General features: G+C 35.5%; 1 protein-coding gene across 4 annotated transcripts in view; it reads left to right on the top strand.

The window, feature by feature from the left end:
- LOC127866009 (protein-lysine N-methyltransferase EEF2KMT-like) overlaps window positions 1–16508 on the top strand; it is a 29538-nt gene extending 13030 nt beyond the window's left edge. For 2 of the 4 annotated variants that reach the window (XM_052406194.1, XM_052406195.1), the window contains exons 2-8: window positions 1475–1609; window positions 5588–5698; window positions 7483–7560; window positions 10280–10335; window positions 10630–11189; window positions 13655–13810; window positions 14491–16508. In XM_052406194.1, the coding sequence (XP_052262154.1) occupies window positions 1475–1609; window positions 5588–5698; window positions 7483–7560; window positions 10280–10335; window positions 10630–11189; window positions 13655–13810; window positions 14491–14591 (1197 nt within the window). In that variant the 3' untranslated portion in view covers window positions 14592–16508. Of the gene's footprint in view, window positions 1–1474; window positions 1610–5587; window positions 5718–7482; window positions 7561–10279; window positions 10336–10629; window positions 11190–13654; window positions 13811–14490 lie in introns of all 4 variants that reach the window. The other 2 variants (XM_052406196.1, XM_052406197.1) reach the window with 2 other exon arrangements.
- The last annotated feature ends 684 nt before the right edge of the window (window positions 16509–17192 follow it).

Genomic DNA, 17192 nt, shown 5'->3' with positions numbered 1-17192 from the left:
GTTTGGTTTGTGTGAATGTGCTGTGAAATGAGGAGCACAGCAGGTTCATGGTGCTGAATCCTCGCTAAACCACAGCAGTGCTTGTTGGTATGATACACATCAGCTTGACAAGTTGGAACATTAATAAACTAATAATCATAAGTAATAAGACACTTTTTTCTAAAAAAAATAAATGTTTTTTTTTTTTTTTTTGGAAATTGGAAATTTGTGTTTAAATTTTGGTTTGGGATCAGGTCAGTTTGCATTGGGAATTCCTCCGTTTTTTTCCGGAGGCGCAGACAGTGCTGAAAAAACCCTGCAACATGTTGATGAAAAAATGATATGACATGGTGCAGTACAAAGATGTTGAGATATGACATGATTGCAGTTCATTTATAAACTTAAATGCTCACTATTACAGCTGATGTATGTCCACTCTGATGCATAGTAGATCATTTTCATTGAACTTTGAGGTTTTATAATTATATCTGTTCTGAAGCTAAGTAAATTTCCAGCTTTATTTGTATCCTTTTTTTTATTGTTTGAAAATCATTGTAAATGTAAAGCATATGATTCATACAGGTAAAAATCTACGTCAGGTAGGCAATCTAAACAGTAATAATAATATTTTCTTCCTATAGTTCCAATTATGGGTAGACTTTCATAAATCTGAACTAAATTTGATTCTATTAAACATGGCTTCAAGTTGACAGCTTTGCAAACATCTCCGACAATGCACTCGTGTAAATATGTGTTTCTTTTCGTTCATTTTGGTAATGATATATGCAAAATGTAATATAATATAATTGTTGATGCAAAAACCTTTTCACTGGTATACCTTTAAAGAAATTTGTAAATAAAGTGCTAAATATGGGACAAATCCCTGCATCGTCGACTTTAAATAGCCATATTTCAATAAATCCTGAATAATAATAACCAGGATTTTTCTAACATACATGGTAATAACTCCTTTGCATACACCAATATATATTTTAATTCAAAAATGCCTTTAAACAATTATAGAACTGGATTTACTTACCCTACCGAAGTTCATCGAAATCTATTGACAACTTTTCCTAGCACATCCAACTTTTCACAGCATATCGGGTTTCCGGGGGTGATAAAGCTGAGAGTTGAATTATTGAAACTATGGCATGATGGTGAATGACGAGTACTAATTAACAATTCAGTTAATCATATGTTAAACAAAGCCAAATTTTACAAATGTGTCATATTGGGACTTATAATTTACCTAAAAACTACTAAAATATATCAAATAAAGAATTTGAAAGTCTCATCCAAATATTTTTATTTAAAATAAGAAGATAATATTTTCATGTTTAGATATGTAGTCGGCATTGGCTAAGCTTTTACATGGCCTTTTTCTCATTACACAATCATACAATTACTAATATTTGACCATTGACTTAAATCAATAAAGTGATTATTTTTGTTCTATGTAAGCAAGTATCATGTGTCATGGTTTGAACTTCAGTGTGAACAGCCTTTAGAAATTGACATGATGGACCAGCAAGCACTGCTTTCCCTCACAGTGAAGAGTCCGCTGTGTCAGCACTGCCCACCCTCTATATTCTACCAGAGGAGCTTCATCAAGAAATTTCTCAGCTTGGTAATTGTAAACTCAGTTCCACTCAGAAACAAAGTGAAAAATGCAACCAGCATAAAACAAGAGCATCCTTCAGGTAGCTCGCAGGCTGTTCTAGCTTTATGCTGTTTGCTCTCATATAGGATTGGAAATGAAGCCTTTATGCTGTTTGCTCTCATATAGGCTTGGGAATGAAGCCTTTATGCTGTTTGCTCTCATATAGGCTTGGAAATGAAGCCTTTATGCTGTTTGCTCTCATATAGGCTTGGAAATGAAGCCTTTGAAACTTGAATGTAGAAAAGCTCTTTAATCTAATATTATTAACTAAGGGACAGCAAAGTGTCAATGTGTGTATCAGCTAAGTAAAGGTATGTTAAAAACGTCATAAGAGTTTATATGTTATCAAATTATATGTTTAGGATTTGAAAAGATTGCTCCTGTTTAAAACAATGTTGATGTTCTTAATTAATGGATAGGTCTTAAATATTTTGTGTCAAATTGTGTACATGATACTATGACTGACTCTGACTCATAATAAAAATGCTTTTATGTGACAAGAGTTAAGTATTAGTTAAATGGGGCACAACAAAAAGACATGGAATTATTGGCTGATTAACATATTTTTATGCTCCCTGAAATAAAATTTTGGCGGAGCATATAGTTGCCAGTTTGTCCTTCCTTACTTACTTCCTTACTTCCATCACACTTTTGCTACCATTTCTCATAGCACATTCAATACTTTACCAACCGCTTTCATATATGGCATGTAGGTACCTTGCATGGATCTCTACCTTTTGATGAGGTTTGAGGTCACTGGGGTCAAGGTCACTGAGGCTAATAATCCAAAAAATGGTTGTTTTGTTTTTATGGCTAATAAATCACTATCAAATGTATTTTCTATGCATCTTTGACAAAGTATGATAAAGCAACCATTATTTGAAAACAATAATTTAGTTTTCTTTAGGTATATTGATTAATTGTTCTTAATTCTGCCAAACATAATTTTCTTTCTTAAATCATCTTGATGCGAATTCAATCTCATCATGCAATAAATTTGTCTTGTACACAGTTTTTATAAGGACCTTTTCACAGATTTTCGCATGTATTGAAATTTGTCATTAATTGTTATAAATGTTAATATTGAATCTAAAATGCTCCAATAAAAAAAACTAGAATAAAATTAAAGCATGAAAAAAAAGTAAACCTCAACTGGGCTCTAACCACTGACCTCAAGAGTAAAAGTCTAACCCCTAGACAATTTGGCCATCTGTGCTCAATGAGTGCTGTATTTTATACTTTATTTAAGCAATCCTTGTAGTGTCAAATATAACAACAACAATACAACTCAATAAATTTTTCGTTTTTGCGTTGCAACGCTTTATAATTTTCAGCTCTTTAAAATTGTCAAATTATGCATAGAATGGACACTTTAGAGCATGTTAAATGTGCAGTATTACCGTTTCCACACAAATATCATAACAACAACAAAAATTGGCAAATCTGAAACAATTTTTAGCTCGACTATTATATATGAAATATATATAGTGGATCGACTATTATATATGAAATATATATAGTGGAGCTATCCTACTCACCCCGGCGTCGGCGTTCCGTGCCGTTAGCGTGAAAATATTTAAGTTTTCGTACTACCCCAATTATTGCTTTCATATTTTGCATACTTGTTTACCAACATGACCCCAACATATAAACAACACCAGATAACTCTTTCAAGCATTTTGTCATAATTATGGCCCCTTTTTCACTTAGAATATGCAGCAAATGTTAAAGTTTGTGTACTATCCCAAAAATTTTCAATGCGGCTTTACATATTGCTATCATATTTTGCATACTTGTTTACCATCATGACCCCAACCTATAAACAAGAGCATACAACTGTATCAAGCATTTTGACAGAATTATTGCCCCTTTTATACTTAGAATATGCATATTATTGATAAATCCATGTTTTAGTTTGCGTACTACCCCAAATATTTCCTATATCCTTTGACATATTGCTTTTATATTTTGCATACTTGTTTACCAACATGACCCCAACCTATTAACAAGAGCAAACCACTGTATCAATTATTTGACATAATTATGGCCGCTTTAACACTTAGAAAATTGAACATTTTGCTTAAATTGCCATAACTTCTTTATTTATGATCACATTTTATTATTACTTTGACAAAACAACACTTACCTGAATACCACAATGGATTCCACCCAAACAATACCCCACGCCCCTACCCAGAATCCCTCCCCCCAACTCCCCCTCCATTTTTATACGCCCGTATAAAATACGGGACGTATTATGTGAAACCCCTTGGCGGGCGGGCGGGCGGCGGGCGGAAGGCATCACTTTGTCCGGACTCTAATTCAAATTGTATTCATCCGATCTTCACCAAACTTGGTCAGCTGTTGCATCTAGTTGATATCTAGGCCAAGTTCGAATATGGGTCATGCCGGGTCAAAAACTAGGTCATAGGGTCAATAAGTGCATTTTCAAAGGGGCCACTTTGTCCGGACTCTATTTCAAATTGTATTCATCCGATCTTCACCAAACTTGGTCAGCAGTTGCATCTAGTTGATATATAGGCCAAGTTCGAATATGGGTCATGCCGGGTCAAAAACTAGGTCATAGGGTCAATTAGTGCATTTTCAACGGCGCCACTTTGTCCGGACTCTAATTCAAATTGTATTCATCCGATCTTCACCAAACTTGGTCAGTAGTTGCATCTAGTTGATATCTAGGTCAAGTCCGAATATGGGTCATGCTGGGTCAAAAACTAGGTCAAAGGGTCAATTAGTGCATTTTACTTTGTCCGGACTCTAATTCAAATTGTATAAATCTTATCTTCACCAAACTTGGTCAGTAGTTGCATCTAGTTTATATTTTTATTGTTTCTTTACATAGACGATTAATTTGATAAACTGTGACATTGGAACAAAGGAAAACAACCGTGAATCTTACTTTGCGTGAACAGGTGTGTGGGGGGTGGTAAATTTAGCCACTTGACGAATAATTTATGATTACGTTTTCTTGTAACAGCATCAGTTTTTAGGTGGAAATCGTTAGTATTATATATATTTATGTGATATTATTTAGTGCTGTTTATATTATGGGCTAAGGTTGTACTTTTTAATGATTATTTTTTTATTTCAATTTTTCCTGTATTGATTTTTTTCAAAATATTTGGTTAATGTAGTATTATATTATGCTGAAAAATATAAGTAAATTCTTGGAAAAAAATCTTTCTTTTGCTATAATAAAATGCATTTAAAACTGCTTGGAAATGCAATCTAGAAGGGTCTGAAAATGATTTAAATCAATTTTTGTCCAGGGGACTTAGCCCCCCTTTATCCCCCTGACAAAGGCGCTGCCCCTTGACCCCGCTGGTGGCCTGCAGAGCCAGACCCCTGGCTTGTTTTCAGGATTGGCAATCTGGTCCTGTTATGACCCCTGTAATAATATCTAGGTCAACTTCAAATATGGGTCATGCCGGGTCAAAAACTAGGTCACTTAGTGCATTTCAAGCATTTAGCATGGTGTCCAAAACCTTCAAACGGGCGTATCTTGTGACAGTTTGGCACTCTTGTTTTTTTCTTTTAAACATCATCTAATAAATTACCCCACCCCACATTATACCCCCATCTCAAACCCCCCCCCCCCCTACCTACCCTCAACCCCCCCACCAATTTTTTTTTAACATCATCTTATAAATTACCCCACCCGACATAATATCCCCCTCTCACCCACCCACCCCCCCCCCCCCCAAAAAAAAATAAATATTTTTTTTAATTTTTTTAATTTTTGAAAGATCATCTACTAAATTATTGACTATGAACAATTTCCCCATCATGGCTTACATTATACTGTCAAGCACTGAATAGTCGAGCGAGCTGTCCTCTGACAGCTCTTGTTTGTTAATTTTGTCAATATCCAAAAGTGTAATAACAATTATTCTTTGCAAACCTGTTAAAGTATAAGTTTCTCTGCAGTTAGAGGACTATGGCAGTGAGATTTGTGATGACCTGTACGATGCATACACAGAACTCCTGCAGGAGACGGATGCAGAGGAAGAGGACCTTTGCTATAAAACATTCACTCTGGTGTGTACACCCCAACACGGTAATCAACCTTTGCTATAAAACATTCACTCAGGTGTGTACACCTCAACACGGTAATCCATCTTTGCTATAAAAAATTCACTCTGGTGTGTTCACCCATACATGGTAATCAACCTTTGCTATAAAACATTAACTTTGGTGTGTACACCCCTACACTGTAATCAACCTTTGCTATAAAGCATTCACTCTAGTGTGTACATCACTACACGGTAATCAACCTTTGCTATGAAACATTCAGTGGTGTGTACACCCCTACACGGTAATCAACCTTTGCTATAAAACATTCACTCTGGTGTGTACACCCCTACACGGTAATCAACCTTTGCTATAAAACATTCACTGAAGTGTGTACATACCTACACAGTAATCAACCTTCCCTATAAAACATTCACTCTAGTGTGTACACCCCTAGAGGGTAATCAACCTTTGCTATAAAACATTCACTCTAGTTTGTACACCCCTACATGGTACCGGTAATCAACCTTTGATATAAAACATTCACTTTGGTGTGTACAGTGTACACCACTACATGGTAATCAACCTTTGCTATAACACATTCACTTTGGTGTGTACACTTCTACATGGTAATCAACCTGTGATATAAAACATTCACTTTGGTGTGTACACCCCTAAACAGTAATCAACCTTTGATATAAAACATTCACTCTGGTGTGTACACCCTTACATGGTAATCAACCTTTCATATAAAACATTCACTTTTGTGTGTACACCCCTACATGGTAATCAACCTTTCATATAAAACATCACTCTGGTGTGTACACCACTACATGGTAATCAACCTTTGCTATAAAACATTCACTCTGGTGTGTTCACCCCTAAATTGTTACATGTATCAATTTTTTCTATAAAACATTCACTCTGGTGTTTACAATCCTCAATTGTTATATGTATCAACCTTCGCTATTAAAACATCCACTTTGGTGTGTACAAACCTACACAGTAATCAATATTAGCTGCAGGAATAACATGGCTGATGTGCTGCCCAATGTGTTGGCAAATGTTACATTATAGAGAACTAAAAATAAATTTTATGCCCCTGGATCGAAAGATCGGGGGCATATTGTGTTGGGCTGTCTCTCTGTCTGTCATTCATTCATTCATTGTGTGTGTCCCAAAACTTTAACCTTGGTTAAAGTTTTGCAATAACATTTGCATGATTGAAGGTAGCAACTTGATATTTGGCATGCATGTGTATCTCATGGAGCTGCACATTTTGAGTGGTGAAAGGTCAAGGTCATCCTTCAAGGTCAAAGGTCAAATATATGGCTTCAAAGCGGCGCAGTAGGGGGCATTGTGTTTTTGCCCTGTTTGTTGGTTTGTTGGTTGGTTTGTGTGTTTGTTTGTGCAAACTTGAACATTTGCTATAAATTTTGCAATATTGAAGATAGCAACTTCATATTTGGCATGCATGTGTATCTCATAGAGCTGCACATTTTGAGTGGTGAAAGGTTAAGGTCATCCTTCAAAGTCAAAGGTCAAATATATGGGTCAAAATCGCTAATTTAATGTACACTTTTGCAGTAATGAAGATAGCAGCTTAATATTTTGCATGCATGTGTTTCTCATGGAGCTGCACATTGTGAGTGGTGAAAGGTCAAGGTCATCATTCAAGGTCAAAGGTCAAATATATGGGGACATGGTGTTTCACAAACACATCGCTTGTTTTTGAATTGTATTTAGTATTACATGTATTTACAATGTACATGTACTGTCATCTTTTTAACCAAGTTTTGTACAATTTTTAGACAAACAACAAGGCCGTCACCATTAAGGAGTCAGTGAATATGATATCATTTGGAACAACTGGTCTTAGTACCTGGCAGGTAATGACACTATGAGCTTCATAAATGACTGTCACTGCTTCAATTCACTTTTAAATAACATACTGTGAAACCATTTATTTTCGTCAGCACGAAATTTCGTAATTTTAAAAAAAAATACTATTTCGTCAGCACATAAATTCGTCCATTTCTGGTATTGAAAAAAAAAACGTCCGATTTGTTTGTAATGTTTGTAATACATGTAATACGCGGTTGCGAAAAAATCGTGCTGGGGAAAGAGGGGTGACACTTGGTAGTCACTTGCAGGAGGTGGGCCTTGTTTGGCATATGCCAATTAACAAGTCTGTTATTTCAGGTGATAGTAACTGTCCCTTATTATTTTATGTCATTGACACGTTCTTTGTTATGATTAGCGGATAAGTTGGACTGAATAACCGTTGACGAGTGTTTTAAACAACGAAGCCAATTGCCAATTAGTCTTTTTCCATTACAATCACGGACAACCAAACACAAATCAATATGTTCTTTATTAATTTGTAATAAAAGCGCAGAATATATTTCAGTTAGGTGTTGATCACACATCGTCATATTTTAATTGCGTTTAATAGTATTGTCTTTAATCCGGATTCGCTGCGTGTTGGCTGTATAATCTGCAACACCCCTGAAAAACACAATACACACAATGGGTAATAAAGTTGTTAACAATTAGCGCTAATCAACACTATTATACCTTAACGATGTCGACGCATTCGATACAGCGTTATTGCATTCGCGTTTTACAGGAAATGTCAGTTGTCAGAACACTGTATAATGTACACCCCTTTGTGTCAAAACCAGATTTAACTTGAGTGTGAATAGTCGACTGTTTCATGTTCTTTGTATCAATACCATCCGGGTATCTGTACTATAAGTGTACCAGTCTACAAACAAGGTGCGCGCTTCCGCATATGGGTAATCGGATGTTCAAAAAATTGATCTGAGGTTTAGCGTTCACGCAGTCAAACGCATTTAGCAATATAACTCGTTCTTTTTTTCACTATTTCTTTACTTGCAAAAAAATACTAGCGGCTTATAACTTACCTTGCAATCTTTTTTTTCTCTCATTTTGCGAGTGTGCCAGTGTTAACTCGAACCCTGTGTATATGCGTGGATTAGGCTGGATTTAAATGCCTCATGCCTACGGTAATTCAGTCTTATTTGTTTCATATGGGACATGATTGTTCGTTAGGATCTTGAATTCCTCCATCGGTCGAAGGACGAAAAAGATGAAAATTAATGTCTGACGAATAATAATGGTTTCACAGTAATCAGATATGCCTAGTAGAGGAGCTTTCAGTTTAACATAATACTATTTCTAATGTTTTTCTGGTAATTCTCATATTGTTATCTTATGTATGGCTGTAGAGCAAGGTTATGCTAACACATTATTTGGGCGACAATTAACGATTCAAATTGTACTGTGAAGCATAATTATATATTCCCACAAACTAAATTTAGGGAGGTATATAGGAGTGAGCTTGTCTGTCGGTCGGTCCATATTAAGTGTCCGCTCTCTAATTCAAGTAGTTTTCATCCGATCTTCACCAAACTTGGTCAGAAGTTGTATCAACATGATGTATAGGCCAAGTTCGAACATGAACCTTGTCGGGTCAAAAACTAGGTCATGGGGTCACTTAGTGCGTTTTAAACATTCAGCATGTTGTCCGCTCTCTAATTCAAGTAGTTTTTATCCGATCTTCACCAAACTTGGTCAGAAATTGTATCTAGATGATCTTAAGGCCAAGTTTGAACATGGGCCTTGCCGGAACAAAAACTAGGTCACGGGGTCACTTAATACGTTTTACACATTGAGCATGGTGTCCACTCACTATTTCAAGTAGTTTAAATCCGATCTTCACCACACTTGTAACTAGATGATGTGTAGGTCAAGTTTGAACATGGGCCATGCCGGGTCAAAAACAAGGTCATGGGGTCACTTAGTTTGTTTTAAACCTCACCATGTTGTCCGCTCTCTTTGTCCGCTCTCTTATTCAAGTAGTTTTTATCCAATTTTCACCAAAATTGGTCAGAAGTTGTATCTAGATGATGTCTAGTTCAAGTTTGAATAAGGGTAATGCTGGGTCAAAAACTAGGTCAATGGGTCACTTAGGGCGTTTTAAACATCACAATGTTGTTCGCTCTCTAATTAAAGTAGTTTTCATCCAATCTTCACCAAACTTGGTCAAAAGTTGTATCTAGATGATGTCTAGTTCAAGTTTGAATATGGGTCATGCCGGGTCAAAAACTAGGTCACAGGGTATCTTAGTGCATTTTAAACCTCACCATGTTGTCCGCTCTCTTATTCAAGTAGTTTTCATCCAATCCTCACCAAACTTGGTCACAAATTTTATCTAAATGATCTCTAGGACAAGTTTGAACATGGGCCATTCCGGGCCTAAAACTAGGTCACGGGGTCACTTAGTGCGTTTTTTAACATTCAGCATGGTGTCAGCTCTCTAATTCAAGTAGTTTACATCCGATCTTCACCAAACTTGGTCAGAAGTTTTATGGAGATGATCTTAAGGCCAAGTTAGAACATGGGCCTTTCTGGGTCAAAAACTAGGTCAAGGGATCACTTAGTGCGTTTTAAAAATTGAGCATGGTGTCCCCTGTTTTTTGTGAAGACGTCATGCAAAATATTATTTGTCAATGCGGCATGTGGGGTATTCGTCACGTCTGTGACAAAGCTCTAGTGGAAGCTGAAAGTTCGCTTTATTTTCAGGCTTCTCAGCATTTAGCAGAATGGAGTATCCAAAATAAAGAGTTATTAAGTGGCAGGTATGTTATTGAATTAATGTCTTTCAATCAAACATTATTATGTCGAATAAAATTAAAGCTGTAAAATATTAATAATTGTCCCATAATAACCAAAAGTCATGTAATGTTTTGTGTGTGTTGTACTGTTAATGGGATCGTTAACAATCCCCAAAACTTGTGTTAGTTTTCTTTGCATCAAATATCAGATAAATTCTTGTAGACTTTTCAACGTACACATTTATTTTTGCTTTTTATGTACGATCCTTAATTCTTATTGCAAAAATGTGTTCACACTTTGATGTTTTGTTGTTGCAGACATATTCTGGAATTAGGGTGTGGCTTGGGGATGCTGGGATTGGCAGTGTGCCAGGAATGTGGTGTACGGACGTACACGTTCACTGATCACAGTGCTAATGTACTCCACCTGGTGGCTGACAACATACACAGGAATCTCAGTGGAGAAGAAGATTGCTTTGATAGTGATGTGACTGAAGAAAAACAGCCAATAGGCACCTGTAATAGTCATATTGCTAGTACTGAAAATGATAATGCTTCTCGTGCATGTAAAAGATCCATCAACATAAAAATGCATTTAAGTAAAGAAAGTGTTATGAGAACTTCCAGTGATGCTATTGAATGTACTGAGGATGACTCTGTGGAGCAGAGTGCAGAGTCTGACTGTGAAACACACAGTAATTGTAATAGTCTACTTGACCTGGAGTTTGTGCTAAATGGACCTCAATGGCATGCTCTGAACAAAGACGTTTATGTGCACACTAGCAGAGATATGATTCAGGTGGGTAGACTTGACTGGGAGAGTGTCACACAGGAGGATGTTGACAAATTTGGACCAATAGATGTGTTGCTGGCTGCAGGTTAGAATTGAAGGGCTTACTCTTTTGAAATAAGGCTTTATGTGTGTGTGTAAAGTGGTGTTCGAGATGAGACTGTGCATTCTGCACAGATTTATCAAAGGGGACGACAATCTGTCTTAACTGGATTTGCCCTTAAGAGACTATCTTTAAAAGTAAAATACCATTAAAAATGAAAGTTTTGTCCCTGGTTAGCCTCTGCCAACTGCACAGGCTTATCTGTGACAACAGATAACACACATGCATTAAGTCCCGTTTGCCTAGAGCGAGGCTTATTTAAAGTTTTCTGTTTGTTTTCAGGCTATTCACACTGATATATCTGTTCGATTTCGGGGGAGTAGAATACCTGGTTTTACAATTAAAATTGTGTTGTCTTGGTCCAGACTGTATATACTGTTACATCACCTGAACTTCAAATGAATTCTTAGTTGTAATTTTGTGTCTTTGTACCTTAAAAGTGTGCTCAGCTGGTAAATTATTTTGGAGCATTTGTGGAAAGTCTATCAGGCTTTCACAAAGAAAAGAGAAAAATAAATAGACCAAACTTAAGCTATTATTGTGAAGCAACTTTTGTCTTTCTCTGTCGCACTTACCTGCTGTGAAATTCAAAGATATTTAACAGCTTTTTTGACATCATTTTTTTCTACTGACAAATAAAAAAATCCTTGTCAAATATGTTACATTTTCACCACAATGTCACCATTACTCTTGCTCCCATATTTATTTTTTACCTTTTTTATTTATTTTTATTTTTTATTTATATTTTTTATATATTTATTTCCTTTAGTTAAGTTTAGTATATGTCTTAAAAACTTTAAGAGGTATTGACATTTTATTTATTGATTTGAAACTTTTTGGTAGGATGATCTGATAGAGATTTAAATTTTGCGCAAGAATCATAACTCTTGATCCATATTTTAGCTCGACTTTTTGACTGTTTGTTGTGCGCGTTAGCTTCTGCGTAATGCGCTGTTTAAGGTAAACATATAACATCTCCATATCACTGTTCCTTCTGAATGTACATGTATTCAGTTGAACCTTAAAACATGTGTTCAGGGTCATTTTGTGAGGTCATTGTCCAAGTTCCATAACTCTAACCAGAAATTTAGCGCATTTATGTCCATTTTCATTCAGGTTAACATATGCATGCGTCTTCATTATTATGCCCCCCTTCAAAGAAGAAGGGGTATATTGTTTTGCTCATGTTGGTCAGTCCGTACACCAGATGGTTTCCAGATAATAACTCAAAAACGCTTACGCCTAGGATCATGAAACTTCATAGGTACATTGATCATGACTCGCAGATGACCCCTATTGATTTTCAGGTCACTAGGTCAAAGGTTAAGGTCACGGTGACTCGAACCAGTAAAATGGTTTCCGGATGATAACTCAAGAAAGCTTACGCCTAGGATCATGAAACTTCATAGGTACATTGATCATGACTGGCAGATGACCCCTATTGATTTTCAGGTCACTAGGTCAAAGGTCACAGTGACTCAAATAGTAAAATGGTTTCCAGATGATAATTCAAGAATGCTTAATCCTAGGATCATGACAATTCATAGGTACATTGATCATGACTAGCAGATGACCCCTTTTACCAGTAATTTTCAGCTCACTAGGTCAAAGGTCAAGGTCACAGTGACTCGAAACAGTAAAATGGTTTCCTGATGATTACTCAAGAATAATTAGGCCTAGGATAATGAAACTTCATAGGTACATTGATAATGACTGGCAGACCCTCATTGATTTTCAGGTCACTAGGTCAAAGGTCAAAGTCACAGCGACAGAAAACGGATTCACACAATGTCTGCCACTACAACTGACAGCCCATATGGAGGGCATGCATGTTTTACAAACAGCCCTTGTATCTCTATATCCACTTCAGATACATGTATAAAAGTAGACATGTGTAAAAGGTCTTGGAACATTCATGGACAAAGACCTTTAATTTTGACAATCTTTTCATCATTAGAAGCTTCCATTATTTGTAAACTTGTTATTGTAACTGAACTGCCAATGCCTTCTTACAATTATACAAAGCATGTGGGAGTATTTCAGGCATGCATATGACAGTCCCTGCTAAATATTTTTTTACTTTTTATACCCCTGGATGGAATGATTGGGGCTATGTTGTTTTTGGCCTGTCTGTCATTCTGTCCCAAAACTTTAACCTTGGTAATAAATTTTGGATTATTGATGATAGCAACTTGATATTTGGCATGCATGTGTATCTCATGGGGCTGCACATTTTGAGTGGCGAAAGGTCATGTTCAAGATCATCCTTAAAGGTCAAAGGTCAAATATATGGCTTCAAACCAGCGCAGTAGGGGGCATTGTGTTTCACAAACGCAGCTCTTGTTGGTTAATACATTTAAAGTTTCTTTGAAGACTATTGCTCTAAACAGTTGCTTGAACATGTTAGACTCTTGTTCACATCTAACTCACCTGGATCTGTTTCTCATCAGATGTTGTGTATGACGTGCGTCTCATTCCTTGCCTGGTGCGGGTGCTAAAGCTGTTCCTGTCCCGTGACCCACACTCCCATGGGGTACCGCCTGTTGCCTACATTGCTGCCACAATACGCAGTGAAGATACCAGAGACCAGTTTCTCATTGCACTTAGTGAGTTAGTAATTTGAGTCTTGATTTGGGTTCCCTTTAGTTGTCCCTGATTAATCTGTATGCATGAAGCCCGGTTTTCCTACAGGGCGTTTTATTAAGTTATGGGAATAAATTTTATACTTAGATGTATGGCCTCTGTTAAGGAAGCAGATAGGCCAGTTTCATTTGATGAAATGTATAATGAAGTAATGAAACTTGCCTAATAATTGATGTTAATACAAACAATTAAGTTTCAAACAAAAAAATACATTAAATGTTGTAGAATTTTAATTTCACATTATGGTACATGAAGCTTTGACAAAACAGTCCTTCCAAATCTGCATTGTTATGGTAACTGTACCAGATTCAAGTTTATATATTCACCCTTTGCATGCTAGGAAATTTGTCATCTGCTAAAAGGTCGTCGGCTGAATTTCTAAAATTAGCATTTTTTTGATTTTTCAAAGAAAACTATCAGAATAGCAAACAGTTTGGATCCTGATGAGACGCCACGTTCATCTTGATCCAAACTGTTTGCAAAGGCCTTCAACATTCGGTTCCAGTACTTTAAGAGTTAATATATGAACTGTTGATAGATCGTTGTAACTGACAAAACATTTCTTGCGTATATTATTTATCATATTTATTATCTGTTGTTGGTTTTTCTCATCCAACACTTATATATTGTTCATGCTTTTCAGGTTCTGCCTCATTGAGTTACATGCCAGTTGAGCCTTCCTCACTACGCTTATTCCACTATGACACAAGTATTCCTATTGAAATTATCAAGATCACTGTGTGACCTAATTCTGATACCTGAAAGAACATATTATCATTACCTCTAGGCTACCTCTTGCTTTGTTAGATGATTTTTAGCTCGGCTGTTTTCGGAGAAAAGCCGAGGTATTGTCAAAGCCAGCACGCCGTCCGGCATCCGCTGTGCTAAAACCTTGACATTTTGCTCTAAAATCAAAGTGCTTCACCTACGAGTTTGAAAATTGATATGTAGATGCACCTTGACGAGTTCTACACCCCACACCCATTTTTGGGTCACTAGGTCAAGGTCACTGTGATCTCTAAAAAAATAAACTGACAAGCTTTCATTTATTCAAAACTGCACCTGCAGCCGAGTGTTGGCACCAGTTATGCGGTGCTCTTGTTTAAAATAATATTTTTTGTTGTTGTTCTATTTCAAGACTTGCTCAGAGTGAAAACAAACTTCTAAACTGATTTTGTTACCATTTTCAGACATGTTCAAATTACAAAAAAAATCTTAAAGTATTCTTAACTGAATACTTTCATGTGATTATGAGAAATGCAAAAGAAAAACTATATAATTGCATTTGATTCTATATACATGTTTATTGACTTGGTTTGTCAAAAAGTTAAAAACCTTTTAGCATGTCCTTTGTGTACCATAGTGAGGCAAACTGTAATTTATGCATCTATTGCTGAAATGTGATACTGAATGATACAATGTTTGTATGTTTATAATTTATGTTTAATTTTAAAACTGATATTGTTCAACCAGCATAGAGGAGTAATTGATTATTTTAAATGTAATAATAATATTGTCTTTAAAGATTTTGTTTTCAAGTTCTTTATGTAAGTGTACTTTATAATCTTATAATATGTGCCTCTTCCAAGAAGGAAGGATATGTTACATGACACCTGTCTATAAATTGATCATTTGTTTATGAATTTCATTTGTTCCCACTAAATATGCAGAAAATGCTTAGCAATACAACCATGCACATTGTATGCCATTATTATTGAAGAGATGAGATAATGGCAGACAGCAGTAAAATACTGTCCACTCATTATAAGTTAATTTTTATAGATGGGGAAGTTAAAAAAAGAAAATAAAAAGCTGTAAATTTTCATTTTGGGCTGGTTTATAAATATAGGGGGTCGACTTCATACAAAATTCCTGCAAAAGAAGAGGGGGTGTATATCATGTTTTACAATCATCTGTGGTACGGAAGTTTTTTTTCGAGGGTTTAGAATGTACAATTTTTTTTTAATGTTTGAATATGCTGAAAGGGACCTCTTCACAGATTTTGCATGTGTTAAAGCTTGTCATTAAATGATAATTAATTTGATATATTTAAACCTTGGAACTAAAAAGCTCCAGTGAAAAACAAGAATAAAATCAAAGAAATAATAAAAAGTACCCACAAATGGGCTCGAACCACTGACCCTTCAAGTAAAAGTTTAGCACATAAAACACTCGACTATCCGTGCTGATAGTGATGTGTATTTAACACATTATATAAGCAATCACAAAATATAACAATAACAATAGATCTCTCCAAATTATTAAATTGTTTCGCGTTTGTAACTCTTTCTACATGTAAATTATCAGGGTTTTTTTAATCTTCATAAGATGCATGTAATAAATATTTTAGAGCATGGTAACTCTTCAGTTTTACTGTTTTCTGATAAATATCCCAACTATAACGAAAGTATGCAAATCATAAACCAATTTTTTCAATTTTGCCAATTTACCAAACGTGAAAAGGTCCCTTTAAATAACTTGTAAGTAAAATGTATGTTGATGTCCTGTTACATTTATGACCATGGTTGTAAGTATTCAATGGTATTATATTATGTTGTGGTGCTTTTAAAATCAGTATTTTTGCGCTGATGGGGTTTGTGTATTTGTTATTATAATTTAATGTTCAGTAATGTGCAAAGAAATAAAAGTATTCAAAAGAAATGTGAACTTCTTTTCAATGTTATATTAAATTTAATAGTACATAATTTTTCAGTTAAAGTATTTATTTGCTTAATTTCATTATAGTATGTGATCTTCAAATGAATTGTTTCACTTTTTAGAATTTTCACTTAATGAACAATCTTTGGCTTGCAATTTACATAATTTTTCAATTCATTTGTTTCATTCCTTTGGTTTATTTTTAGCTAACCTGTCGAGCGCAACAAGCTCATGGTGATATTTGTGATTGTCTTTTTTTCAGCCATTTGCCTTTTTAACACTCCAGACACATTTTTGTCCGGTCTTTATTAAACTTGAATATGATATTTGTTCCAATGATATATTTGCTGAGTTGGAAACCATGTCAAGTGAGGTAAAAAAAAAGTAAGTCACAAGGTAAAATTACAGGGAAAAAAATAACATGCTAAAAGTAAGATTTATAGTCCAATCTTCATGAAACTCGGTCACCACATTTTGTTGTAATGATATCTGAGTCCAAAATGGTTTCAGTTTGTTGAAAAACATTGCCTTCTTGGGGTAGGGCAGTTTTCCTTATATGGCTTTAGTGAAACCTTGTGTACACTAGAAATCACATAAATTGTCCAATATTCAAGAAACTTTGTTAGAACATTTTTTCTAATGATGTCTTGGCTGAATTTGAAAATGGTTCCAGTTTGTTGAAAATCA

This window comes from Dreissena polymorpha, chromosome 2 (assembly GCF_020536995.1).
Source record: "Dreissena polymorpha isolate Duluth1 chromosome 2, UMN_Dpol_1.0, whole genome shotgun sequence".
Taxonomy (NCBI): domain Eukaryota; kingdom Metazoa; phylum Mollusca; class Bivalvia; order Myida; family Dreissenidae; genus Dreissena; species Dreissena polymorpha.
Note: the sequence above shows the minus strand (reverse complement) of the source record. Positions and strands in the feature narration are given on the sequence as shown.